This window comes from Drosophila arizonae, chromosome 2 (genome assembly GCF_054131065.1).
Source record: "Drosophila arizonae isolate 15081-1271.41 chromosome 2, UAZ_ARI_1.0, whole genome shotgun sequence".
NCBI classification, from domain to species: domain Eukaryota; kingdom Metazoa; phylum Arthropoda; class Insecta; order Diptera; family Drosophilidae; genus Drosophila; species Drosophila arizonae.
Window position 1 is genome coordinate 14,113,085 of NC_142922.1, and position 24,037 is coordinate 14,137,121.

General features: G+C 44.8%; 6 protein-coding genes and 1 long non-coding RNA gene across 8 annotated transcripts; 3 read left to right on the forward strand and 4 right to left on the reverse strand.

Annotated features, from left to right (window-relative positions):
• The first annotated feature begins 392 nt into the window (after nt 1–392).
• On the forward strand, nt 393–2,861 carry sad (Cytochrome P450 family protein sad). Its single transcript, XM_089475993.1, has 6 exons — nt 393–1,070; nt 1,130–1,339; nt 1,409–1,614; nt 1,671–2,032; nt 2,095–2,301; nt 2,366–2,861. Exons 1-6 carry the CDS (start codon nt 847–849, stop codon nt 2,696–2,698), a joined length of 1,542 nt encoding a protein of 513 aa, XP_089332119.1. The 5' UTR covers nt 393–846; the 3' UTR covers nt 2,699–2,861.
• LOC108621359 (ATP-binding cassette sub-family C member 4-like) lies at nt 2,804–8,185 on the reverse strand. Its single transcript, XM_089475938.1, has 7 exons — nt 7,191–8,185; nt 6,997–7,128; nt 6,787–6,941; nt 4,988–6,726; nt 4,044–4,929; nt 3,280–3,982; nt 2,804–3,223 (listed from the first exon to the last, which is right to left on the reverse strand). Exons 1-7 carry the CDS (start codon nt 7,373–7,375, stop codon nt 2,872–2,874), a joined length of 4,152 nt encoding a protein of 1,383 aa, XP_089332064.1. The 5' UTR covers nt 7,376–8,185; the 3' UTR covers nt 2,804–2,871.
• Nucleotides 8,186–8,328: 143 nt separating this feature from the next.
• Nucleotides 8,329–11,179, reverse strand: LOC108620749 (sphingomyelin phosphodiesterase 4). The gene is made up of 7 exons (XM_089475945.1): nt 11,030–11,179; nt 10,670–10,969; nt 9,796–10,595; nt 9,454–9,723; nt 9,067–9,388; nt 8,750–9,007; nt 8,329–8,678 (listed from the first exon to the last, which is right to left on the reverse strand). The coding sequence occupies exons 1-7, from the start codon at nt 11,060–11,062 to the stop codon at nt 8,376–8,378; spliced, it is 2,286 nt and encodes a 761-aa protein (XP_089332071.1). The 5' UTR covers nt 11,063–11,179; the 3' UTR covers nt 8,329–8,375.
• Nucleotides 11,180–11,248: 69 nt separating this feature from the next.
• LOC108621358 (RNA helicase aquarius) lies at nt 11,249–23,068 on the forward strand. The gene is made up of 8 exons (XM_018018625.2): nt 11,249–11,586; nt 11,648–12,125; nt 12,187–12,533; nt 19,227–20,261; nt 20,313–20,764; nt 20,821–22,036; nt 22,096–22,464; nt 22,521–23,068. The coding sequence occupies exons 1-8, from the start codon at nt 11,473–11,475 to the stop codon at nt 22,986–22,988; spliced, it is 4,479 nt and encodes a 1,492-aa protein (XP_017874114.2). The 5' UTR covers nt 11,249–11,472; the 3' UTR covers nt 22,989–23,068.
• mthl5 (G-protein coupled receptor Mth-like 5) lies at nt 12,535–17,861 on the reverse strand. 2 transcript variants are annotated; one of them, XM_018018627.2, is made up of 6 exons: nt 17,176–17,861; nt 14,090–14,217; nt 13,858–14,028; nt 13,610–13,788; nt 13,036–13,539; nt 12,535–12,976 (listed from the first exon to the last, which is right to left on the reverse strand). In XM_018018627.2, the coding sequence occupies exons 1-6, from the start codon at nt 17,414–17,416 to the stop codon at nt 12,718–12,720; spliced, it is 1,482 nt and encodes a 493-aa protein (XP_017874116.1). In that variant the 5' UTR covers nt 17,417–17,861; the 3' UTR covers nt 12,535–12,717. The 2 variants fall into 2 exon arrangements, with proteins under 2 accessions (XP_017874116.1, XP_017874117.1); XM_018018628.2 differs by having other exon boundaries at nt 13,036–13,536; nt 17,176–17,860.
• Nucleotides 14,213–16,383, forward strand: LOC149270345 (uncharacterized). The gene is made up of 3 exons (XR_016271393.1): nt 14,213–15,234; nt 15,553–16,082; nt 16,207–16,383. It is a non-coding gene; the product is annotated as an uncharacterized LOC149270345 (long non-coding RNA).
• Dnali1 (Putative inner dynein arm light chain, axonemal Dnali1) lies at nt 22,982–24,027 on the reverse strand. The gene is made up of 2 exons (XM_018018629.2): nt 23,513–24,027; nt 22,982–23,453 (listed from the first exon to the last, which is right to left on the reverse strand). Exons 1-2 carry the CDS (start codon nt 23,880–23,882, stop codon nt 23,074–23,076), a joined length of 750 nt encoding a protein of 249 aa, XP_017874118.1. The 5' UTR covers nt 23,883–24,027; the 3' UTR covers nt 22,982–23,073.
• Between the last annotated feature and the right edge of the window lie 10 nt (nt 24,028–24,037).

Here is a 24,037-nt window from a genome sequence, read left to right on the forward strand (position 1 = left end):
ACAGATTTATGTGTGATTATTAAACAAATAAATAAATATTAATTAATTGGTGGATCTAATCTAACTAATTGACTGAATTTCTCAAATTTTCTGTCATGAATATGATTTTAAGCGATTCACATTGATTCTTGGCTATATATAGCTATATATGTACATAAGTATATTTATTTTAGTGTGCACATATTTATGTATGTATATTTATGCAAAACCAAAACAATTCTGAAAGAGAACCGAGGAACGCTTGAGCTTGGAGGAACGTGATAATCAAAAGAAGTACGAGGAAAAACAGAGCCGTATGTTTATAATGTTTGGAACTCTTCAACGCTCGCTCGCCGAAAGCCGAATCTTCGGCCGCCCTGCGCAATTTGCATGGCCAGCAATATCGGAGGCGAACGCATTTTCAGTCCACTCAGCATCTACTTTCGTTGGAGTTTCGTTTATTGGATTTGCGCATACTATTAAGGCACACTGGCCTGAGGGACGGCCAAATAGGCGGCAAGTATCTGTCTGATAATATAGGCAGGTAGTCGAGCAATTTTGCCAAGCATTACAACCAAGGTGCCGCTGATCTTATCGCGGCTTTGAATGCTCAAAAACTCGGCCTCTTCGTCTTCGTCTTTACTCTTCGCATTTTCTTTTTATTTTCGACCGTTATCGGTTATAAGGCACAAGCCGGACAGCATGTCGAGTCAGTTCTGTGACTGGCCTTGCCCTTGTCGTGCCGTGGTGAGTTGGACTCAACGTCGAGTCGTGGGAGAGAATCGTGTAGGCACTACGAGTATTTCACTGCCTGTCTGCCAGCTGGGCGTGTCGGAGTGTTCCCTGGCCTGATCTGGTTCCCAGGAGATGACCAAGCAAATGCTGTGCCGCGGCGGTCTGCTGCGTTGGGCTGTGCAACTGCTCCGGACGCTGCTGTTGCGCATTATGTCTCACTTTAAAGCTGAACTGCAAACCAGCTATTCAAGCCCCAGCCTGCAGATTGTTCCCAAATATGTGCCCATACCACGCGTCAAAGGACTGCCCATTGTGGGTACACTGTTCGACTTGATAGCAGCCGGCGGAGCACCGCAGTAAGTGTGAAGATTTCCTTGAGCTGAAAGACAGTTATCTGAAAACATTCTCGATAAAGCCTTCATAAATATGTGGATGCCCGACATCGGCAATACGGAGCTATTTTCCGCGAAAAATTGGGCGGCACCCAGGATGCAGTGTTCGTATCGTCCGCGAATCTAATGCGAAGTCTCTTTCTGCAAGAGGGTCAGTATCCACAGCATCCGCTGCCGGATGCCTGGACGTTCTATAACAAGCGACATGACTGCCAACGTGGACTCTTCTTTATGTAAGTGGCGCATAAAATGAATTGCAAATCGCACTTAAAATTCGATTCGTGAATTGTAAATTTGAGCAGGGAGGGCGCTGAGTGGCTGCACAACAGGCGTATACTTAATCGGCTGCTGCTCAACGGTAATTTGAATTGGATGGACGTGCATATTGAGAGCTGTACGCGCCAATTGGTTGACAGATGGCAAACGAATATCGAGCAGGCAGCCGCAAATGGAGAACATTACGAGCTGCCAGACCTGGAGAGGCAATTGTATCGTTGGTCCATCGAAGGTGAGGCCATAAATCAATTCAATTGAAGAACCATCAGTAACTGTTGAATCCATCAGTGCTCTGCAGCATCATGTTCGGCTCGAGAGTTTTGATGTGCCCTGAAATGCAATGCGCCCTGGATGAATTCTCACAAATCGTCCACAAGGTGTTCGAGCACAGCTCGCGGCTGATGAACTTTCCTCCCAGGTTAGCTCAACTGTTGCACCTGCGCATCTGGCGGGACTTTGAGAGCAATGTGGGAGAGGTGCTGCAGCAGGGTGCATCCATAATAGAGCTCTGCATTAGCTTGCAGCGAGCGCAGCCGCAGTCGGAGCAGGAGCAGGAGGAGGCCTTATATCACAAGCTGCAGGCAGCGGCGGTGCCCAGCGAGATGATCAAACGAATTTTCGTGGATCTGGTCATAGCAGCAGGTGACACGGTCTGCAGCTGAGCAGTTTAACCTATCTCTAGTTACAATAATTTCCTATCAATTCCCCACAGACCGCGTTCAGCAGTCAGTGGGCCCTGTATGTGCTCTCCTGCGATCAGCCGCTGCAACGTCGCATCGCTCAAGAACGAGCTGCAGCTGAATCGCAGCTGCTGCATGGCCTGATCAAGGAAGCACTACGACTGTACCCAGTTGCCCCATTCATTGGCCGCTACATGCCGCAGGACACACAAATAGGTGGCCATTACGTGGAGAAAGGCGTGAGTTGTCCGCAGTCACTTTATACCCTTCGAACCGGACTGATTATCAGCATTTCTATTGCAGACGCTTGTGCTCATCTCTCTCTACACATCCGGCAGGGATCCGGCACACTTTGAGCAACCGCTCAAAGTTCTGCCCGAGCGCTGGATTCTCGGGCAGACGGAGCAGGTGCATCAGTCGCATGGCACCCTGCCTTTTGCCATTGGCCAGCGCTCCTGCATCGGGCGACGCGTTGCCCTAAAGCAACTGCACATGCTGCTTGGCAAGTGCGCCTCGCAGTTCAGCATGCAGTGCCTCAATGAACAGCCGGTGGACTGCATCCTGCGCATGGTGACTGTGCCCAATCAGACCTTACGCCTGGCTCTGACCCTCAAACCGAAAGTGGCAGCACTCTAATATCGACTGGGGCTCATTATAACCATTCTTCATACCTAATACACTAATGCACGTGAGGGGAATTAACTAAGCTGTAGCCCATACATACGTAGTTAACACACATCATTGTAATCTTATTCTAATTTATGTTGGCTTAGTAGTAAAGTAAAGTTTCATATGCAGACTCGAGGTCTCTACGATGGCACTTGGTTGTCAATGAGAATTTCTGCAGTTCGCTCCAGCAGCATGAGCAAGTGTCTCTCGTCCGTTATTTTCTTGCCGCCTGGCTGCAGCATTTCCTCGAATGATTTGCTGGCCAGCTGCCGCAGTGCATCGGCCTCGCCGCCAGTTGCCTCCACCATCTGTGTAAGTACTCCGTGTGGTTTCTGTAGCAGCACATGTGGTACATCAAACTCCACTGCATTGCCGGCGTCCATTACTACAATGCGATCCGAGTCCATGACAGTGTGCAATCTGTGTGCGACAGTCAAAACTGTACAGGTCTGAAACTTGTCACGAATCGTACGCTGGATCAGTGAATCGGTGCTAGAAGGAAAACGGGCCTAGTAACTACGAACTGAGCATGATTGAAATATAGTTACAGTAGATCCACATTTGCAGTTGCTTCGTCCAGCACTAGGATTTTATTGTTGCGCAGGATCGCACGTGCCAAGCAAAGGAGCTGTCGTTGACCCACACTGAAATTGCTACCACGTTCGGTGACCTCGAAGTCCAGACTAGGAATCACTCCTCGCAGTTCAACAGCTTCGAGAGCAGACCACAGTTTCAAGTCGCTGTACCGTCCAAAGGGATCCAGATTATACCGAATGGTGGCCGAGAAGAGCACAGGATCTTGTGGTATAATGGAAATGCGTGTACGTAGTGTCTCCAGTGAGATGCTGCCCGTCTCGATGTCGTCTATGTAGATGCCACCATCAATGTATGCCAGACGAAAGAGTGCCCCAATAAGCGAGGACTTTCCTGCTCCCGTGCGACCCACGACTCCCACCTTCCAGCCGGGCTCGATAACTAGATTGAGGTGATTGAGCACAGCTAATCCATTTGGATCATAGCGTAAGCTCATGTCCCGAAATTCAATCTTTCCATGCTGTGGCCAATGTGGGGAAAGCTCATTGTTATCACTGTGTGGCGACTGCTCCTGCTCCAATTCCGTGTACTCCAGTACCCGTTCAACACTTGTCATTTGCTGGAGTGACTCGGCGAACTCTCGAACGCAATACTGAACCATGCCAGAGAGAAGAATGGCTTGAGAGATGGCCAAGCCAACATTGCCGCTGAAAGTGGCTGAGAATGGAAGAGTTATTTCAGGTTATTTCTTAGGTTACTCTCAGACTGACTGACAAACCTCCGCTGAGCCCAATAAAGCTAAATGTAACAACTGCGAGAAATACCGAATTGATTGTATCCACCCACAGTCCGAGCGCCGTGTTTGTGGCCTCTGCCAAGTGCCAAACGCCGCTGTGCACATCCTGCAGCAGATCGAATTCCCTGATAGCTGTGCTCTGCATCTGGCGAGAGCGAATAATCGAAATGCCAGATAAAGTTGATGTCAAATGTGAAATCACGGGACTTCGACAAATCCCCTCCATGCGCTTCAGGTCCTGCGAGGGTCGCAGATACACCTTCAGTATGAGCATATCCAGGAGAGTTACAACCACTACAGCGGGACACAGCATCGGATTTACAACGACAATCAAGGCCAATATACCGAATATAACCAAACTATGTTGTATAAACTCGAGCATATGTCGAGGCAGCCATTCGTCCATGGTGCCAATGTCCTTCGAGAAGCGATTGAGTATTCGGCCGGAGGTGTTATTGTGGAAGAACCGCATGCTCGCATGCAAAATGCAACGGAACATTCGATTGTGCAAGACTTTCGATGCATGCATGCATGCCTTGAGAAACAGGTAACCGCGAAATGTAGTCATGAAGACCACACCCAAAATGAGACCTCCATAGATGTACATGCATTCATAGGTGCTCAGACTGGTGGGCTCGCTTTGGGAGCGTAGATGCTCCTGCTGCGTCCAGAAGTTGGAAAAGTAATCGGAGCCGCTGAAAACGATTTGCGATAGCAACATGATGCACACCATGAAGCCAATGCCCAGCAATGAGCTGCCCGCCTTGAAGTATTCGAGGATGACGCGTGCGGATACCCCTCCCGTTGCCTGAGTCTCAGCTAGGCTATTGTCCTTTTCAGGCACCTTCACATCCTTACCACCTTCTGACTACAATGCTCAGTCAGTTAATAATAAGCAAGTTTAAAGAGATCGACGTAAAACTCACCAAATGGTTACTCTGACTGATATCCCTCCTAGTGCGTTTTCTCAACGGCATAGAATCATCAGGAACAGCATCAATGTCCTCTTGCTCATCGTGATCTTCAGGTTCATTGGGTGGCAGAGCGTGTGCCTGCTTTTCAGCGTTCATATCTTCAGTTCTTACAGGAGTTTCTAGCAATCTTGCTAAATCCACATCGCTATTGATGATGTCCTGATACGTGCCCTGGACAACGATTTGGCCTTGCTCCACTACGACAATCCAATCGGCTTCTGGGAGGAAGTACACCTGATGAGTGACCAGAATCCGAGTCGCCTTCTGCTGAGCCAGTCTGCCACGGGGTCCGATCACCTCGTCGAACAGATGTCGTCCAACATGCGCATCGACCGCGCTCAGCGGATCATCCATAAGGTAAATGGATGCATGCTTGTAGATGGCACGAGCCAGACTAATACGAGCTCGCTGGCCACCCGATAACGACGCTCCACGATCTGCTAAGACGGTCTCATCCCCATTGCGTAGTTGCTGGAAATCCGTAATCAGAGCACAAGCGCTGGTGACATCCACGTATCGCTTTTGATCATATTTCTCCCCAAAGAGAATATTGTTTCGCACCGTTTCACTGAACAGCCAAGGCTCCTGAGATGCATACGAGATCTCGTCGTGCACAATGAGACTGCCATCAATGATTGGCAGTTCTCTAAGCAGCAACTGGAGTAGCGAGCTCTTTCCTGATCCAACGGAACCTATGATGGCACAGAGCTGTCCCTTTTTGATGCGTAGATTAACATTGCGAAGCGTGTGCTGTGGTTTTTCCTTGTCCCAGCTGGCATTAATGTTAGTTAGAGCAAGAGAATCCGTTCCTGTGTCACCTTTCCGTGGACCTACCAAACTTTTTTCCCGCTCCTCCTGCAGAAGAAATGTCTGGACACGAGCTATAGATACCACGGCCTCGGCTCGCAAGTTAATGGCTAGGGGAAAGTAAACGGCGGCAACGAGTTGCAGTGTGTTGTAGTAAATGACCACGGAGAACACAAAATCCGCCGTAATGCTCTGACCCATGAGGACGGCTGCAGCCAGGGTCAGAAATAAAGTTGTGCGCTGTATGAAAAATCTGGTCGTGCGCTGAAATCCATATAGATAGTTTGCATAGCGCAGCTGCTTCACCTCACTGCGCCTGGCATTTGAAACCACAGTCTCAAAGGAGTTCTCCCAGGCATACATTTTGATCACTTGAATGCCCTGCATAAGTTCGTTCATTTTGGCCACCCGCACATCTGTCCGCCGTGCAATGCGCTTCCTTAGAGTGGCGGTCAACTTGCTCAGGGCCACCTGCACTGGCACCGTCTTCAGCAGCAGTCCCAAAACTCCGATCAGTGCTGGAGCCCCAACTTGCAGCCAAACAATGTAACAGGTGACCAGTGAGTGGATAGGCAAGATCCAGATGTAATGCGCAAACACTAAGGCATAGTCCAGTCGACTTACATCGTTCGAAATGAGATTAATTAGATGACCAGCTGGCGTACCGCCCACTGCGCGCATGGAGAGTCGAAGGGTCTTGCGATAGACCAGCGAGCAGCAGCCAATTCTCATGCGAGCACCCATCAAACGTTGGCGCAAATACAGATGATGCCACAGAATGCAGGAGACGAAATTGACGGCCACCAGCCATACGCCAAGACTGTAAACATTGTACCAAATGCCATCCGACGTGCCCAATGACCGAGTCTGGTTGGAGCTGTTGGCTAATACGATGTGGAAACAATCAAATGATGTAATTTGTGAATACTTTGACTTCTACTTACTGTCGACGACATTTTCGGGCGAGGATATATTGAAGGTACCCGACGAATTATTATTGAGCCATTGAGGCAGTTCATCAATTTTATATAAGACAGTTTCTGCCACTTTCTGTTGCAACTGCAGCAGGAGCTCAGCTAGAATTGCAGCGATCAGCATTCTATAAGATGCACGTATTCATAAACGATTCAGCTTTTAAAAAACGTATTACTCACTTGAGTGCAATGTATATGACGCACAGAATGCCATTGACTACAAATGGGATCCAGAAGCATCGCAGCAAAGCATTGCTAAGTTCGGGTTTTCTTGACTTTCGTTGGGCGGTCGCTAGTTCCTTAAGCCATTCACTGGAAACGAGCATATTTCAATCAATTGAAATAATTCTATCCTGATCATAATAAATACTCACTGCTCCAGTCGATTACCCAGCTGTTCGGAGTGATCTTTCTTCAGGCACTCGGTCAGATCGTCCGCATTGAGACCCTGCCGGCATCCCCGTAATAACAATGGCACAGCCCAAGCGAATGTTAGACGGGATAGAATACTGGCTTGCGCACATGGATTTTTACGCGTCGGTTTGGCACTACAATCCATTTTTAATTCGAATTATTCGAATTTTTAATTTGTGCGCGGAGTGCACAACACGTCCGATCGCTTTAATCTCGCTGAAAAAGTGTGCCGCCGTCTCACACAGCTATGCGCCCAGCCTAAAATAATCTTATCGTGCGCGCTGAATGTGTAAAATCCACAATCTCTTAACCATAAATGCAATTTAATATAATCTTATAGCATAATCTAAATGCTGAGCACTTCACGAATTATATACACTTCACTTCATATACATTTCACTTCCTTCACTTTGCATAAGTAACCTGTCAATTGACTGATGAATTCCTACGTATCAATCCACTTGCGATAAGCTCATTAGGGTTGAAACTTCTCATATGTAAACATGTTTAATTATATACATATATACTTATATATAAACGATATGAAACAAATACTTGCTTTCTGTTTTGTATTAATACTTAGATACGCGTATAAATTTATATAGCATATATATATACATCAACATTTATTCCATGAAATTTGTGTAAACATTTTATACGGTTTTTGGAATTTCGCGAGTGCAACAATTCTATTTATAGGTCTATCAACAAAATCAAATTTGCATCATGCAATACGCACCATTCAAAATAAAAAGATTGCTGTATTCAATATTTGAGAAAACCATTGTCCATCAACTAATTCAATTATTTATAATAATTGTGTGGCAGCTTTTCACTGCTAATGGAATAGTGACGATGCGTGCTTGACATAGCAAAAATACAAGATTAATCTTTATTTATTAAAAGCGATAAGACATAGTGAATACTATGAACATTTAAAAAGCCGTCGAGCAATCGGTGATGATGAGATAGTTTATTCATAAGCTTTTCACTGTGGGAAACATTCAAAATTTTTGTCATTTGTATAGTTCACTGCCTTCAAAGTCAAAATATTGGCCAAATTTAAATTAAATTAGCACATAACACAAAAAGCTCAGGTTTTATAAATATATAAATTTTTTAATCAGAAAACATATATAAATCACTTATGACAATAATGCCAATATCATGCAGTAAATAAGGAGCACTGTACAGAGAAGCAGTAGGCCAATTATTGCTTCACCGCACCACAAGTGGCCAAAACACAATGCAAATATCATCAGACATATCGAGGGTATGGAGCCGAGCGGTCGTAGGCTAACGCGCGGTGGTAGCCGCTTCTCGTAAATATCCACGTTGCCATTGCTTTTTTCAAACCACTTTTCTGTCATGGGTGCGTACAGCAATTGCCGTGAGAGCTTTCCGTAAAAGTCGTCTCGCTCATAAAAAGCTTCTATTCGGCTGCCATACTAAACGGAATTTTACGCAAATTAGCACCAATTGGATCCCAAAAAAAAAAAACAGGGTGTTGGGCACTTACTTTGTTGTTGATAGCCTCCGATATACGGTGCAGCAGTCTCACCAGCGGTTTAATCTCATTTGACTTAATTGGCAGCAGCGCAGGATCGACTGTGGGCTGCATGTTGGAGGTATTAAGTGACATTTGATGGGGAGTCAACATTGATGTATCCAGCACGTCATTCGAGTCAAAAAAGCTGAAATCCTGCAAAGAAGGGGAAGCCGGCGGACTCGGCTCTGCTGGTAGGGTTTCGTGCATAGACAATGTGCTCGGATCCACCTGATCAGATATGGAGTTTTACTTTAGAAACACTGACAACTGGGACAAGAGGGACTTACATTGAAGGTGCGACAAAATGCGTCTATACACTGACGGAGCACCTCGGGTATGCGACTCAGATCACGTAGCATTATTTCATCCTGCGTTGTCTCGCCAAGAATCTTTTTCAATAGATTTTTAATATAGCCCTCCGAACGTTGTCGGTCCATAATCTCCTTACGAAGCGTACTAATTATATTCGTCAGCACAGAATTTCGTGCCATGCTTATGCCAAACAGAAAGTTTTGAATTCTCGAATGCATATGCTCACTAAACAGCAGTGGTATATTGGAGCTGACCAAGGGATTCCATTGTGCATTGTAGGAACTGTTGTGTGATTTGCTGAAATTGAAATGAATGAAACCTGATTGCAGTTGCAGCAGACACGATTTGCATATCAAACCTACTTCAACATATTGACCTGTCGCTGAGGCGAGTCAAAGCCATAAGAATTGCCCGAGTGCAGTCGCTCGAAGCGCTGTAATCGTTCAACCAAATCCTGCTGTGCGAACGTTTTGGCCAGGCGATGCAGCATGTAAGCATTACGATATACCGAGTAATCCAGTCGCTCAAATCGAGGCAACAGCTGCATAAAGATATGTGTATAAACAATCAGATTGTCTATTATGAAGCCGTCGTAGACAGACGTAATAGGTGGCTCATAATTTATTCCCATGCTGCAAGAGAAGAAAAGAGAATATGAATATGAATATGAAGGCAATTGAGACTTCTCAAATGCTAAGACTTACGTTCGATTGGTGGCGCCCATAGTGTAGCGCCACGGTTGAATGTAGCTCAGCCAGAGCTCCAAAACGACACTCAACGAACTGTCCAGTGGCCAGCGATCGATCAGACTGCAGAGGAAGGCATAGATGCGCCCCTTAACCATGTTTAGTGAGAGTTTTCTCAGCTGACAGAGCGGACTGTGATCCATACGCGAGCCATTGGCAAAGAAATGTATCTGCTTGACAAGCGTACGAACGCCTCGCACAAACTCGCTGCTGGGCAGATGGTGCTCCGATTCGACGTCATAACGCAACCAAATATCAACGAAGAAATGCACCACAGACTCGGAGCGCCAGGTGTAGATCCGGCTAGCAGTCGCATGGCCATCCGCCGAAGACTGCGACGACGTGTTTGCCACCCCTACACTTTCAGCCTCTCCATTTTCGTTGCGATAAGAGCTGGGCAGCTTAAGATAACGCAGCTGCCGCTGCGGCTGCAGCGACGGAGCGGGCAGCTGTTGCGGCGCCTTGACACTGCTGGCATAGTTTGATGGTTCAATGTTGGCATTTGGATACTGGGGCAAGAAGTTATCCAAATACTCGGCAACCAGCAGCTGATAGACTGTCTTCGTCCTCTCGCTGTGAATCTGCATAGCAATGGGATTGATGGTGTGCAGAGGCTGCAGCGCGTGCAGCACAAAGTGGAGCATATAGAAGTCGAAGGCGTTGAGGGAGAGCGTGGTCAGCTGATGCTTTATAGGGTCGATGTTGATTAGATCGGAGTAGAACATTGGACCCCCTTGCAGCATGCTTATGAATTTACGCTGTGAATAGAGAATATAAGTTATGTTTACTACAATATTCAATGTTCAATATTCGATTTAATTTATTAACCAACCGGCAATAAATTAATATCTATATCGAATTTTGTAGTCTCGTTTAGCAGTCGATGGCAGATGTGCATCCAAATACCGTTCACAGCAAAGAATTGATGCAGCCTGTTGTAAGAATGCACCGCATTCTCCAGTGTTGTCGTCCGTAATCCCCATCCCAGCGGATTGCTATTAACTCCAAATATCGAGTGGACAATGAGCGGGTAAATGTCCTGAATTTGACGAATGGTGCAGCGATCGAATAATAACTCCAGTTGTGCCAGTTTGTCAAGCAGCGGAAGGCTGAGCACAGCCAGTATGTGGCTCTGCAAATTTACAGGTAATTTTAATTAATCCACCAGCGTTAAATGGCAAATTATACTTACATTTATATTTTCTGGCGGCATCGGCTGAGACATGCTGTCGGCGTTTGACCAATGACTCTCAAACTATGTTTGTATCAAACAAATTTAGCAAGCAGAATAGCGTTGCCATTTGAGTCTGTGTCTGTTATCGATAGTGTAATTGAGTGATAGAAAGGTGAAGGTGACATATAAAATAAAATCGTTGAACATAAAGTTACAGTCACATATTTCAAAGAAATTGCAATTTATATTTATGTGCCTCTTTACTTTAAGCGTTACTGTTAATGCTTATGAGCTTACTAGCTTGGCCAATTTTATTTAGGCAGGGCTGCAACAAAATATTTATTTTCTTTTGTGATATTTTACCGGTTGCTTCGTACGGTCATATTGTTCGCGGCCGGCATTTGTTTTGACATTTCGCTAAACTTTTTATTTGTAGTTTTGTATAATTTTCAAACGTCAAAATGAAACGCCGGAGTCAAACAAACACGCAAGCGACCAAGGAAGCCGACAAGAAGTCTAAGGAAAAGATTGGTACACTTACCCTGGATCAGTTCAGCTCTGATGTTATTTGGCAGGTGGGTGCTGCGCAAGACCTAAACGTTTACACATTATAATCCAACTTTGATGCTGTTTTAGCTGGCATCACAGTACTGGTCGCCTGAGACTAAGGACAAACATTTGCCATATAATGCTGACATCATAGAGCGCATATATGCGGACGAGATTTCGAGTGGAAAGGGCAGCGCACGTCGCATTAATATGCTAGAATTTAGCCAGTACCTGGAGCAGTATTTGTGGCCCAACTACAAGCGCAAGTCGGCTACACACGCACACTTAATGTCTATCGTGATTATGTCAAACGAAAAGTTTCGGGAGCGCGTCGAGGTTTGGAATGTGTTTGAGCAGTTGCCGGAAGAATTCCCAGGATTCTTTCGTCACGTGCTGGAGAGCTGCTTACCCGACCAAGCGACAAAGCAAAATAAGAGCACAATGCGCGAGCGGACGGCATTGCTCATGTTTCTAAATCACTGTTTCAATAGCATGGAAATCGAGCTTTGTCGCGAGCAGGCAAAACGCCTCGTCTCCCTCTCTATGTGGCACTGCCTACAGCCGCGTATGTAGAATAAATCCTCTGCATGTAAATATTTTTTAAAATTAATGTATACAATTTGTAGGTCGCCGCGAACAAGAGCTGCGGGAGGTGCCCGAATGGCGCAAATACTGGAAGCGTTTGCAGAAAAAGGAAAAGGAGAATGTAAAGCCCGATGTTATGTGGGAACGTCACTTTATGCAGAATCTAATTATAGACTTTTTGCGCATACTGGAGCGCATTCCATTGGAAGGTGAACTAAATAGTAACGTGGTTCATTACTGCGAGCGTTTCTTAGAATTTATCATTGACTTGGAGGCTCTATTGCCCACGCGTCGCTTCTTTAATACCGTGCTGGATGATTGCCACCTGATTGTGCGCGCAGTCATGAGTCCATTGGTGCAGCGGGAAGAGGGCAAACTATTTGGTCAGGTATGTATCAGACTTTTTTAATTATATCTTCTATAAATTAGCTTTAAGTACAAATCCCAATGTTTAACATTGTTAAACTACAAAAACACTTAGCATAGCTACAAGTAGATCTTACAATTAGTTGATGAAAAACTAAGGCCCAGACTCAACTATAACTTGGCTTTGGAGCAGGGGTGGAGGGCACTCAATATTCGTTGCCGTTCATGTAGTGCATTTCGTCACCCCAATCGTTCGCTGATGGCGGCTCATTGTAGCAGCAGGACTTCTTCAGCAGATAAGTCACATGACGCTGCCTCAGCACGCATATGTAGAGCAGCAGCGGCGCCTGGAACGCATTCACTATGATATGTGCATAGAGCAGACCGTCCAAGGCAAGCCATGACATGGTGAGAAACAGCCAGGAAAACGACATCACTAGCAGCATTAGTGAGAACATGATAAAGCTGCAAGACAATTAAATTTATTCAAGATCGATATGGAGAATAGATGGCATTCAACTCACTTGGCCTTCAGCTTGTGTGCGATTCGTCCGTAGACGGTGCGCCGATTGATCAGTTTCCGCGTGGTCACATAGAAGAAGATGTTCACTATAATCGTGCATGCAATGGGTGCAAAGAATATGCAAATGCCGAGCCAGCCAATCGTCTGCTGCTCGCCTCTCATGTTCTCCTTTTTGTACGAGTCCGCGTCCAGGAAGAAGTGTGCAAAGACAGCGAGCACAGCCATGGTGGCCGTGCAGCCCCAGGCATAGAACGAGTAGTAGCAATACTTACGTCCATCGGTGACACGCAGGAATACATTCCTCGACCGAAATGTTTTCCATATGTAGTAGCCGAAGCTATTCAGCCAGAAGAATGCGGCCAGAAGGCTGAAGCAGAGTATTATATCAGCCACGATAAAGCTGACGTGATTTGTGAAATCTGTGAAGATACAGACCAGGTCTGCCGCCTGACTTACCATCAGGCACATGGCTATCGTAGTCACTATATTCCCAACCAGATCTCTGCTAAACGAAACAAATGTGTCAATGAATAACATTATACATATAGTACTCCATATTCAACAACTGATCTCACCTTAGTGTGGGTAGTATGAAATAGATAATGGCGATGATCAGCAAGATAATCAGCGATATGCCGTGGAATAGGGGATTGAGTATTTTACGCAGCAAGAAGTTCGAATCATTCCAATTATTCTCCTTCCTGGCCAAACAGATGTGCGCAAAAAGGCTGTGTTTATGCTCTGGCGAAATGGCCTGAAATATACAAATTGTTGACGTGAAAGAACAAAAGGAACCACAATATCACGTATTTAAAGTGCAAACCTTATCGAGGCAGTATTGACCCTGCTCATAGTCGTAGAAACGTGGCTTTTGCGCCTCAGCCAAATCCTCGTCATAGTCCGTCTGCACGCCGCGCTGCTCGTCAGCCTCGTCCTCTGTATTCGTATAGTGCCGCAGTTTGCCATCATCCAAGAGGACCAACTTGTCGTAGCTCTGCAAGGGAAAATCATAAGTCAGAGCAGCTCCAATTGTCACTTCATTTAGATGTGCTTACCCCCACATAGTCCAGAACAGGCCACATCTGTTTGTTGCCACAGTTGGGCAGGCCTATAACGAACTTAAAATGGGCCACTGGTCTGCTCTGATCGCCACTGTAGCTGGTGAACATCGGCTCGAAATAGTCTATAAAAGGCAAATATAGATATACGCATAAGGCATTAGTGCCGGATCGCATTAATTGAATAAGAAGAAGAAGAAGAAGAAGAAGGAGAACGGAGCGCATCAATAGAGCAACGGGGCAAGCACAGGCGAACAAAGCCAATCATAAAGCACTCCATGTCTATAAATATTTACGTGCTCAGAGGCAGCACAAATCCAGATTCTCTTGGACATACACACGCACACACACACATACAGAGACACATATATATAGCTGCATTAACAGCATCAATTGACGCCAGACAATATTTCAGTTTGCAATATTTTCTGCAAGTTGCGTTAATTGCTTTAGCTTTCATTTATGTAGTTGATCATGTTGCATGATATAGCAGTCGAGTCGAATGTAAATGGAGATCTTCGTATTTCTTTGAGTAGTCTTAATTGATATGTGGGAATTTGGTGCACTCCGACTTAAAGCTAGCTCGGGGGCTATCTAGTATGAATGATACTAATAGATAAATAAATAAATATCCAACAAATGAATTCTGATTTCTGGCTATCAACAAAATTAGGCCTCAACTGTTAAATCTATATATATAAAAGAAAGTTGTGTAAAAGTGAAGACTGCTTATAACTTGATTTGGGCTGAACCAATTTTCATGGTTTTTGATTTGTTGGATTTGTCTCCGCAACGAGTTTAGTATAGGGTCTTAAAAATACTGAAAAAATTTGCCGAATACTTGAAAAACGCGGTTTTTTCCCCAAATGTTCAAATTTTTTTTATACCCAGTAGGCTTGGTAACAGTGACAGTTTTGACAATAGTGTAGAAGTAAATAAACAAATGTAGTCAGTCAGTCTACGGTCTCCTGACCTCGAGCAGACCTGACTATTCAAAAAAAAAAAAAAAAAAAAAAAAAATTTTTCAAATCAAAAGGAAAAATATTTCAAATCAAAAATCTGCAAAAAATCAAAAGATTAAAACCTGACTGTTCAAAAAATAAATAAAAAATTAAAAATTCGAAATTAAAAAAAAAAAAAAGGTAATTATTAAAAAGTGTATTTTTGGCTTTTTATATTTTCGGACTTTTAAACTTTATAAATATTTCAAATCAAAAATCTGCAAAAATTAAAAAAAAAAATCAAAAGATTAAAACCTAACAATCAAAAATAAATAAAAAATTCAAAATTCAAAATTCGAAATTAAAAAAAAAAAAGTTTATTAAAAATTGTATTTTTGGACTTTTACAAAAGCTAAATATCTCGAAAGTTCAGGTATTTGTTTGTCTCAAACATAAATTTGTGTAAATTATTTATATTTATATTTCTCGATTGTTTTATATGGTTTTGTGCGAGGGCAGTATTACTATTAATAAAAATGCCGCGTCCTAGAAGATCTAATCTTTCCCGGCGGACCCATAATGCAATTAGGCAACGGAATAGCGCGAGTCAATTATCTGACGAAGAGCGAGAAATCGCCCGAGAAAGGCTCCGCGTTAGTACCCAGGGAAGAAGGGCCTTAATTCGTGCTTCTCAAAGAGAGGCAGCCCGTGAAATGGCAATAAGAAATGGTTCAAGGATTGATTTGAATCGAGCAGCGTTTCGATATGATTGCACCATTGATTACAGCTTGAATCGTTTAGTTTGCATTGGTCCAATGGACGTTGTTTGCTAGCATTGTGGCGCATTGAAGTTTGCTGGTGAAACGCCCGGTTTGTGCTGCCTTAGTGGTAAAGTGACATTGCCATTAGCGGTCACCATAGCCATTGCGTTCCCTGCTTTATGGCGAAACACTAGAATCACGACATTTTCTAGCGAACACTCAAAAATACAATGCCTGTTTCCAAATGACATAATTTGGGGCGGAAAATATTGGAGACGGATATTTAAGGTAATTTACGTTAAAAATTTTATTTTCTATGACTGCCAAAAAAAAATTTTGAATAATGTAGTTTGTTAGATTTCTGTAAATAGTGTTTGTAAATATAACTATAACTATGGCTTTGAATTTAAAGATTCAAGGCCAGATTTGCCATCGCATTGGATCATTGCAACCTATTGAAGATGCACAGCAAAAATTCTTGCAAATATACTTCATGGGCAATATGGAAGAACAACTTGACCGGCGTCAAGAAATGAACACAGCTATGAAAAGAGCAATTCTCCATGATTTGCATGCTTAGAAATTTAAACCAACCAAAACTGTGCAATGGAACGCGTTTGGTGATAAGAAAACTGATGAGCAATGTGATTCACGCGTTGATACTCAAAGGAAAATTTAAAGATGAGGAAGTTCTTATTCCTAGGATTCCGATGAGCTCAACAGATATGCCCTTTGAATTTAAACGAATTCAATTCCCGCTTCGTCTTGCCTTCGCCATGACGATCAACAAGTCACAGGGCCAATCTTTGACTATTTGTGGCCTCAATCTAGAAAATGCGTGTTTTTCTCATGGTCAATTGTACGTGGCATGCTCACGTGTTGGCAAACGATCCGCATTATTTGTTCTTGCACCCGACCAAAAAACGAAGAATGTCGTTTACAACAAGGTGCTTGAATGAAAATCAAATCAAATCAGTGTATCCCAGCCTGAACAACATAGCTTTCAACAATTTTTTACCTAGAAATAATATAGAGGGCAATGCAACGTTTGCCGGGCCAGCTAGTAAGTTATACAAATAATAGCGGACTTCTTAAATGCTTTGCTCGAATCGAAATGCGCCCAGTAATTCATAAATCAACTGTTTATGAAAGAATAAAAAAGACTTTTGGCTAGCTGCGCCCATTCGGTCGCCCTATTGATTGCCAGCTAATGTGGTATTTATGTTTGGCCATATGTTGCATGCCAAGAGCCAAAATCCAATAGAGTTGAATGACCAAGCGGAGTTGAACTAATTGTGATTGGCGTCGCCCTTGACAACGGTCGAATGTTATGGAGTATTCCCAGCCATCCCAGATATCTGTTGAGGCTTTGGCAACTTACCCGTCTGGTTGACCTGCTGACACGTATTGTTCACGTGGATCTCGAACTTCTCACAGCATTTGTTCACCAGCACCAGATTGGGATCGTGGGCGACTGGCACTGCCGCCTGTATTGAGCTGTTATTGGCCACATGAGCGGAGACGGCAACGGCTAGTAGGGCGGAGAGCAGGGCCAGCAGAAGGCAGCTGCACTTCGCCAGGTAGGGCAGAATTTGCGCGCCAAGCGTAAATACGAGCATCATGCTCAAATACACACAGCTAACTCAGATACACCTACGGACACAGACACTGACACAGATACACGTATTCGTACTCAGAGTCGTAATCGAATGCGTCATCAAAGCTGTGGCTGATGCCGGTTTATAGCCAAGATCATGACATGCATGCCAAAAACTCAAGCCACAGCAGACGACGAGCGAGAGTTTCTTTTCCTCACTCTTATTTCTTTGTAGAGTTCAACACAAATGCAAACAAACACACATTTAGGGTTTCCGGGTGAATATGCAACTAAAGCTAAAGTCAAGCCAATCTGATCGTTTCACATAGTCTACCGAATATACACGAGATAGTATTGCTTATTTGCTAAACAACTTTTGTTTGCCCTTTACACAGCAAGCGCACAAATTCCCAAAGACAACCAACCGCTGCGAACGACAACTGACTGAGACTGCGGCTGAGAATGGGAATATGACTCTAGTGCGGCTCTCCCTCTCTCTCTCTCTCTATCTCTTGGTCTGCCTGTGGAGCGCGTCGTCTCGCGCTCTTAACTTCTAGTGACTAGCTCAAGCAGACTGAGAGAGCAGCAGCAGTTGGCACTCGCTGAGTGTAGAGTTTGCCTCCCCTCTGAGTCGTCTCTTCTGCTCACAACATTCCACAACAGTAACCACCAAGCACGACAAATCGTTGAAGCAGGGCTTTGAGTCCATCTCGTTCTCTCCCTCTCCCTCTCCACATACACAAACTCAAGCGTTTTTCGTTTGCTTTGTTTAAATTGAACAACGGAAATTATCAATTGGAGCAAAAGAGGCGATTCAAAGAACCGGCAATTCCAAATGTGTGTTTGACTGCGTGTGTGTGGGTGTGTGCATGTTTGTTGTTTGTTTGCCTGTCCGTGTGATGATGTGATAAGACGCCAAGGCACTCCATCCACAGAGTTCGTATATGGTTGGCGTCTTTGTGCATCCCAGCTCAATGCAACTGCAACAACCCCTCATAGCAATTGAAAACGCGTGCCTTGTCTTTCATTGCGTCCCACTTGTCAACACTTGGGAGCAGAGGCAGGAGCGGAGCCCCAATATGTTTGTACGCGCGTCTCCCTAAAAGAAGCCCTCCTCATATCACACCTACCACAAACATACAATCTACACCCATATATTTTCAGTTTTCACAAAAATCTCTGTGAAGAGAAGATTTTACAAAAAATGTCATTAGTGTGGGAGTTTTTGTCTTTATAATATCTTAACATAAATATATTAAAACTCCTTCACATATCTTGTTTCTCTGCCAGGCTAATAAGGACTTCCGTCAACTGGACAAACTGCTTTCTATTAACTTGTTCGTATAATTAGCGCTCTCCACTCTCCCAATGCCAAGTTAAGGTTGACATTTTGTAGACTTTACGACTCGCACAGCTCTTAGTGTATTGTCCAAAATGATGACGTAGTGGAATTAAGCGGCTGTTACAGACCGACTCCAGGTCTCTCTCTCTCTCTCTCTCTATAGCGTCATGTTACCTGTGTTAGCGACTCGAAGAGAGTTCTTTCTAGATGCTTGTGTGCGACTCTATATATGTGCTTGTAGAGTTCTGAGCACAGGTAGTGGTAATAAAAAGTACGTTCCATTCAATGCACGCGTTTGCAAAGCAACACAGGAGCGGTTCAGTTAGGGGCGCCCTAATAATGGTGACTGCATCAGATGCATGTATATGTATATATAATATTATGTTTCTGTTTTATTGCTAGTATATAATCGTTAATATTAATAATTATTGTTAATATCGATATTATATTATAATGATCCAATTGCTAACACTATCCAAAACATTCTATATAGCTCTTAGATATGCTCAAGTTTTACACCCGTTTCGAAATCAACGATGTGACGGGCAACTCGTTGACTGATCATGATATGACCCAGCTGCATTATAAAAAGATTACGTCTCTGCAGCGCGCTGTGTTTGCCAAGTTCTCTACGTTGCGCATCTTTGCATTATCCAATGTGGCGTCAGTTGACACTCGTGAATCGCTAGAGAAACATTTTGGCGCATTGGATGCAGATGGGCTAAAGCAAATAGCCACCTTTCTTAATCTTGTGCCCGAGGAAGCCGTGGAGCCATTCGAATGGCATCGCTTGGATGAACAGTTCCTGCGTGAACTTCTCATCATGCGACATGAGAAACGATGCTCGCAGCTGGAAGCGCTGAACGAGATGCCGCTCTATCCCACAGAGCAGATCATTTGGGATGAAAATGTTGTGCCATCCGAATATTATACGGGCGACACTTGCCTGGCTCTGCCCAAGCTAAATCTACAGTTCCTCACGCTCCACGATTATCTGCTTCGCAATTTTAATCTATTTCGTCTGGAGTCCACCTATGAGATCCGACAAGATGTTGAGGATGCTGTCAGTCGGATGTTGCCGTGGCAGTCGGAAGACGGTGATGTTGTCTTTGGTGGTTGGGCACGCATGGCACTGCCTATCACCAGCTTCGCTGTGGTCGAGGTAGCCAAGCCGCATCTGGGCGAGAAGAAGCCATCGCGAGTGCGTGCCGATGTGGGGGTAACGCTCTCAGTACGCCGCGAGATCAAGGAGGAATGGGAGAATCTGCGGAAGCACGACGTCTGCTTCCTTATCACGGTCAAGCCCACGATGCCGTACGGCACAAAGTATAATCCACGGGAGCCGTTCATACCTCAAGTAGGTTTGGTTAGCGTGCGGGGCTGCGAGGTGGAAGGCATGCTTGATGCTAATGGGCGTGTCATTGAGGACGGGCCAGAACCGCGGCCCATGTTGCCGGGAGAGCAGCGGAGCTATCGAGTGTGGCTGGACTCCAATCAGTATCGCATGGACATGGACGACTTGCAAGAGGTGAGCTTACAATATCATCAGTTGGTCGGTAATGCTTACTTGATTTTTTAGGGTGCCGACGACGTCTATGAGAGTTTCAACATTTTGATGCGTCGCAAGCCAAAGGAGAACAATTTCAAAGCCGTGCTGGAGACCATTCGGCATCTTATGAACACGGAGTGCGTGGTGCCTCCCTGGCTACATGACATACTGCTAGGCTATGGCGATCCGGCAGCGGCTCACTACAGTAACATGCCTAATCAGGAACGCACTCTTGAGTTCAATGACACCTTTCTTGACTACGAGCATCTAAAAGCCAGTTTCCCCGACTACGAACTCAAGTGCGAAGCGCCTGAGGAAAACAGGTCCCCGCCCTATCGTCTCACATTTGAAGATGTGGCTAAGCAGCGTGACAGTGATACGGAGGAAATGGAAACGGATCAGCCTCCCATTTCTAAATCAATTGTTGTACAGCCTTATAAATTCGAGGCGAGAGGTCCCTATCCTAGCGACAAACCCAAACAGTAAGTGTGTATGCCAAATGTATAGAAACAAAATCTTATTAAATTTGCCTCCCTAGGAATTGCATACGCTTTACGCCCACACAAATCGAGGCGATACGCGCTGGCATGCAGCCGGGTCTTACCCTGGTGGTTGGTCCTCCTGGCACGGGAAAAACAGATGTCGCCGTTCAGATTATCTCAAACATTTACCACAATCAGCCCAATCAACGCACGCTGATTGTGACACACTCAAATCAAGCTCTAAATCAGCTGTTCGAGAAGATTATGGCTCTAGATATTGATGAGCGGCATTTGCTGCGTCTGGGTCATGGTGAAGAGGCGCTAGAAACCGAAAAGGACTTCAGTCGCTATGGACGTGTTAACTATGTGCTGGCCAAGCGTATGGATTTACTTACTCAGGTTCAGCGATTGCAGGAGGCGTTGAATGTTAGCGGCGATAATGCCTACACCTGCGAGACGGCAGGATACTTTTATCTGTACAATGTGATGGCACGTTGGGAGAAGTTTCAAAGTCAAATGCTAGCTTATAGTAAGGAAACGGATATGAGTAAGCTTTGTGCGCTGTTTGAAGCTGAATTTCCGTTTTCCAAGTTCTTTGCCGATGCGCCACAGCCACTCTTTAAAGGAGACAGCTTTGATGATCTTATGAGCATAGCGCAGTCTAACTTTCGATATATCTCCGACATATTCACGGAGCTGGAGGAATTCCGCGCCTTTGAGCTGTTGCGCACAGGTTTAGATCGCTCCAAATATTTGCTTGTCAAGGAGGCCAAAATCATTGCCATGACCTGTACACATGCAGCGCTCAAACGCAAGGAGCTCGTGAATCTAGGCTTTCGTTATGACAACATATTAATGGAGGAGTCGGCGCAAATCTTGGAAATAGAGACATTTATACCGCTACTGCTGCAGAATCCGCTGGACGGTCTCAATCGCCTGAAACGCTGGATTATGATTGGTGATCATCACCAGCTGCCACCCGTCATTAAGAACATGGCGTTCCAGAAGTACTCGAACATGGAGCAGAGTTTGTTCACTCGTTTGGTTCGCCTGGGCGTACCAACTGTTGATTTAGATGGTCAGGGACGTGCTCGTTCCAGCATTTGCTCGCTGTATAAATGGCGCTACAAGAAACTGTCAGACCTGCAGCACATCTTCGAGCATGATGAATATAATCACGCAAATACTGGCTTAGCCTACGATTACCAGCTGATTAATGTGGAAGATTTCAAGGGCGTGGGCGAAAGTGAACCGAATCCTTATTTCTATCAGGTAAGTGTAAATATTATTGAATATTCATGAAAAATTTATTACCAAGCTTTCTCAATCAGAATCTTGCTGAGGCAGAGTACATCGTTGCTCTTTACATGTACATGCGTTTGGTTGGCTATCCAGCTGCGAAGATATCAATTCTAACCACCTACAATGGACAGAAGCATCTCATTCGCGATGTTATCAATGCTCGATGTGGTAACAATCCGCTTATTGGTTGGCCGCACAAGATCACCACCGTGGACAAGTACCAGGGCCAGCAGAATGACTTCATCTTAATTTCATTGGTGCGTACAAAGGCTGTTGGCCATTTGCGAGATGTGCGTCGCTTAGTTGTAGCTATGAGTCGAGCACGTCTCGGATTGTACATCTTTGGACGCGTATCGTTATTCAAGAATTGCCTGGAATTACAGCAGACCTTCAAGTTGGTAAGTGGAGCAAGTGAGAAATGCTAGACACCGAAACTAATCTAAGTATATTCCAGCTCATGCAGCGACCATTAAAGTTACGTCTGGTGCCAGCTGAAGAATATCCAACCAAGCGACTTACGAGCGAAACGCCATCTGACGATGTTTGTAAAACCATAGAAAACATGTCTGAGATGGCGCAGTTTGTCTATGAGCTTTACATGACTAAAATGGAGGAGCTCAAGAAGACGCTGCCCACTGAGGAAGAGATGCAAGCCATGCGTAGCCAGCTACCAAAGGACGATGCAGATGATTCTGATAACGATGCATCAGCGATTGCAACTGAAGCCAATGAACAGCCGCCACAGAAAAAGGTAGCAAAGGATAATACTAAAAAGACGCAAGAAGCATTTAAGCCCACGCCAATAATTAACGAGATCAACGTAGACGAGCCTGAAATGGAACAGCAGGAAACGCAAGGCCAAGAGGCTGACGCTCCCACTACAGAGCAGGAAACTGTTGAATCAAAACAGGAAGCTTCTTAGCGGATGCTCATAACATTTAATTCCAATCATTTTTAACAATTTATTAAATGCGGCAAAATGACCGCACACACATAATATAACCCTTTTACTTCTTCGGTGCTGTGATGCCCTCCAGTTGGGCCTTGAGCTGCGCATTAGTCTTCTTAAGGAATGTGATCTCCTCAGTGAACTTTTTCTCCTCGGAGGCGCGCAATTCGGCATTACGACGTTCCGCTTGCTCCTGTTTCATTTTCATGTCGGAAATGATTTCCTCCAGAGCTTCCTTATCTGACTCCAATGTCTTTACACGATCGCGCAGCATTTCCTTCTCTTCGTGTGCCTGCAGAGCTTTTCGCATGCCAAACGCCACAGAGCTACAGTAGAGAGTTTCGTAGGCTTCCATAGACATTGCAATCTCGTCACGAATGCGCAACAAGAGTAATCCGCGCTCCGAGCAATTGATTGTTACCTGACGTATAATCTCATCTGTATTGGGAAACTTATTAGAGTGTGTATGAAAGTAAATTCAGCAAGTAATAGTTCACCAAAGCACTGAGAGTAGAGCTCGCGACGAACGGGGCAGATGCCCGTCTCGCGGGCCTGTGTTTGCTGTAGGCGAGTATCTAGCATTTCCTGTAAATTGATAACATCCTGGCGAGTGGCCGGTGTGCTGGACACAGACTGCTGCCATAGTTGACCATCCTCTTCCCAGCAGCGTGGAGGTAATATAGAGTTCAATATCTCCTCTGTCTCTTTCTTGGTATCTAGAAGGGCGCCTGCTGTTTGAGGGCGCTTCATTTCCATCTCCGTCAGCGGAGCGCCCTTCTTGTCCGGATGCTTGACAACCAGCACCGGATTATTGTAGCGGACCAGGGTCTGGAAGTGGCCCACATTTGCAATTTCCATTTCATCCATCTTGCTGATTTTGGTGCTCTTCGATCAATTTCAAATCAAAACAGAAAAACAATAAGGTAATCTATGGAAAATATAATTGTGTGTATTCGATCCGACGTGTTCAACAATTTTTGTTGATTTGAAAAGCTGAAATGCCTGTATTGGGGAAACATCGA

Bases quoted from the DNA above. Each gene is read 5' to 3' on its own strand.
- LOC108621359 (XM_089475938.1), bottom strand. From the start codon at position 7,375: ATGGATTGTAGTGCCAAACCGACGCGTAAAAATCCATGTGCGCAAGCC. The intron at 7,129-7,190 runs GTGAGTATTTAT...GCTCGTTTCCAG, and splicing joins CTGGGTAATCGACTGGAGCA to TGAATGGCTTAAGGAACTAG. The intron at 4,930-4,987 runs GTGAGTTTTACG...TGAGCATTGTAG, and splicing joins TCAGTCAGAGTAACCATTTG to TCAGAAGGTGGTAAGGATGT.
- sad (XM_089475993.1), top strand. From the start codon at position 847: ATGACCAAGCAAATGCTGTGCCGCGGCGGTCTGCTGCGTTGGGCTGTG. The intron at 1,615-1,670 runs GTGAGGCCATAA...TGAATCCATCAG, and splicing joins GTATCGTTGGTCCATCGAAG to TGCTCTGCAGCATCATGTTC. The intron at 2,033-2,094 runs GTCTGCAGCTGA...AATTCCCCACAG, and splicing joins TCATAGCAGCAGGTGACACG to ACCGCGTTCAGCAGTCAGTG.
- mthl5 (XM_018018627.2), bottom strand. From the start codon at position 17,416: ATGATGCTCGTATTTACGCTTGGCGCGCAAATTCTGCCCTACCTGGCG. The intron at 14,218-17,175 runs GTAAGTTGCCAA...TGCCTTTTATAG, and splicing joins TCAGCAGGTCAACCAGACGG to ACTATTTCGAGCCGATGTTC. The intron at 13,789-13,857 runs GTTTGCACTTTA...TGTATATTTCAG, and splicing joins GTCAATACTGCCTCGATAAG to GCCATTTCGCCAGAGCATAA.
- LOC108621358 (XM_018018625.2), top strand. From the start codon at position 11,473: ATGAAACGCCGGAGTCAAACAAACACGCAAGCGACCAAGGAAGCCGAC. The intron at 12,126-12,186 runs GTATGTAGAATA...TACAATTTGTAG, and splicing joins GTGGCACTGCCTACAGCCGC to GTCGCCGCGAACAAGAGCTG. The intron at 22,465-22,520 runs GTAAGTGGAGCA...AGTATATTCCAG, and splicing joins TACAGCAGACCTTCAAGTTG to CTCATGCAGCGACCATTAAA.
- Dnali1 (XM_018018629.2), bottom strand. From the start codon at position 23,882: ATGGATGAAATGGAAATTGCAAATGTGGGCCACTTCCAGACCCTGGTC. The intron at 23,454-23,512 runs GTGAACTATTAC...TTCCCAATACAG, and splicing joins GCTCTACTCTCAGTGCTTTG to ATGAGATTATACGTCAGGTA.
- LOC108620749 (XM_089475945.1), bottom strand. From the start codon at position 11,062: ATGTCTCAGCCGATGCCGCCAGAAAATATAAAT. The intron at 9,008-9,066 runs GTAAGTCCCTCT...ATATCTGATCAG, and splicing joins CATTTTGTCGCACCTTCAAT to GTGGATCCGAGCACATTGTC. The intron at 8,679-8,749 runs GTAAGTGCCCAA...AATTCCGTTTAG, and splicing joins CGGAGGCTATCAACAACAAA to TATGGCAGCCGAATAGAAGC.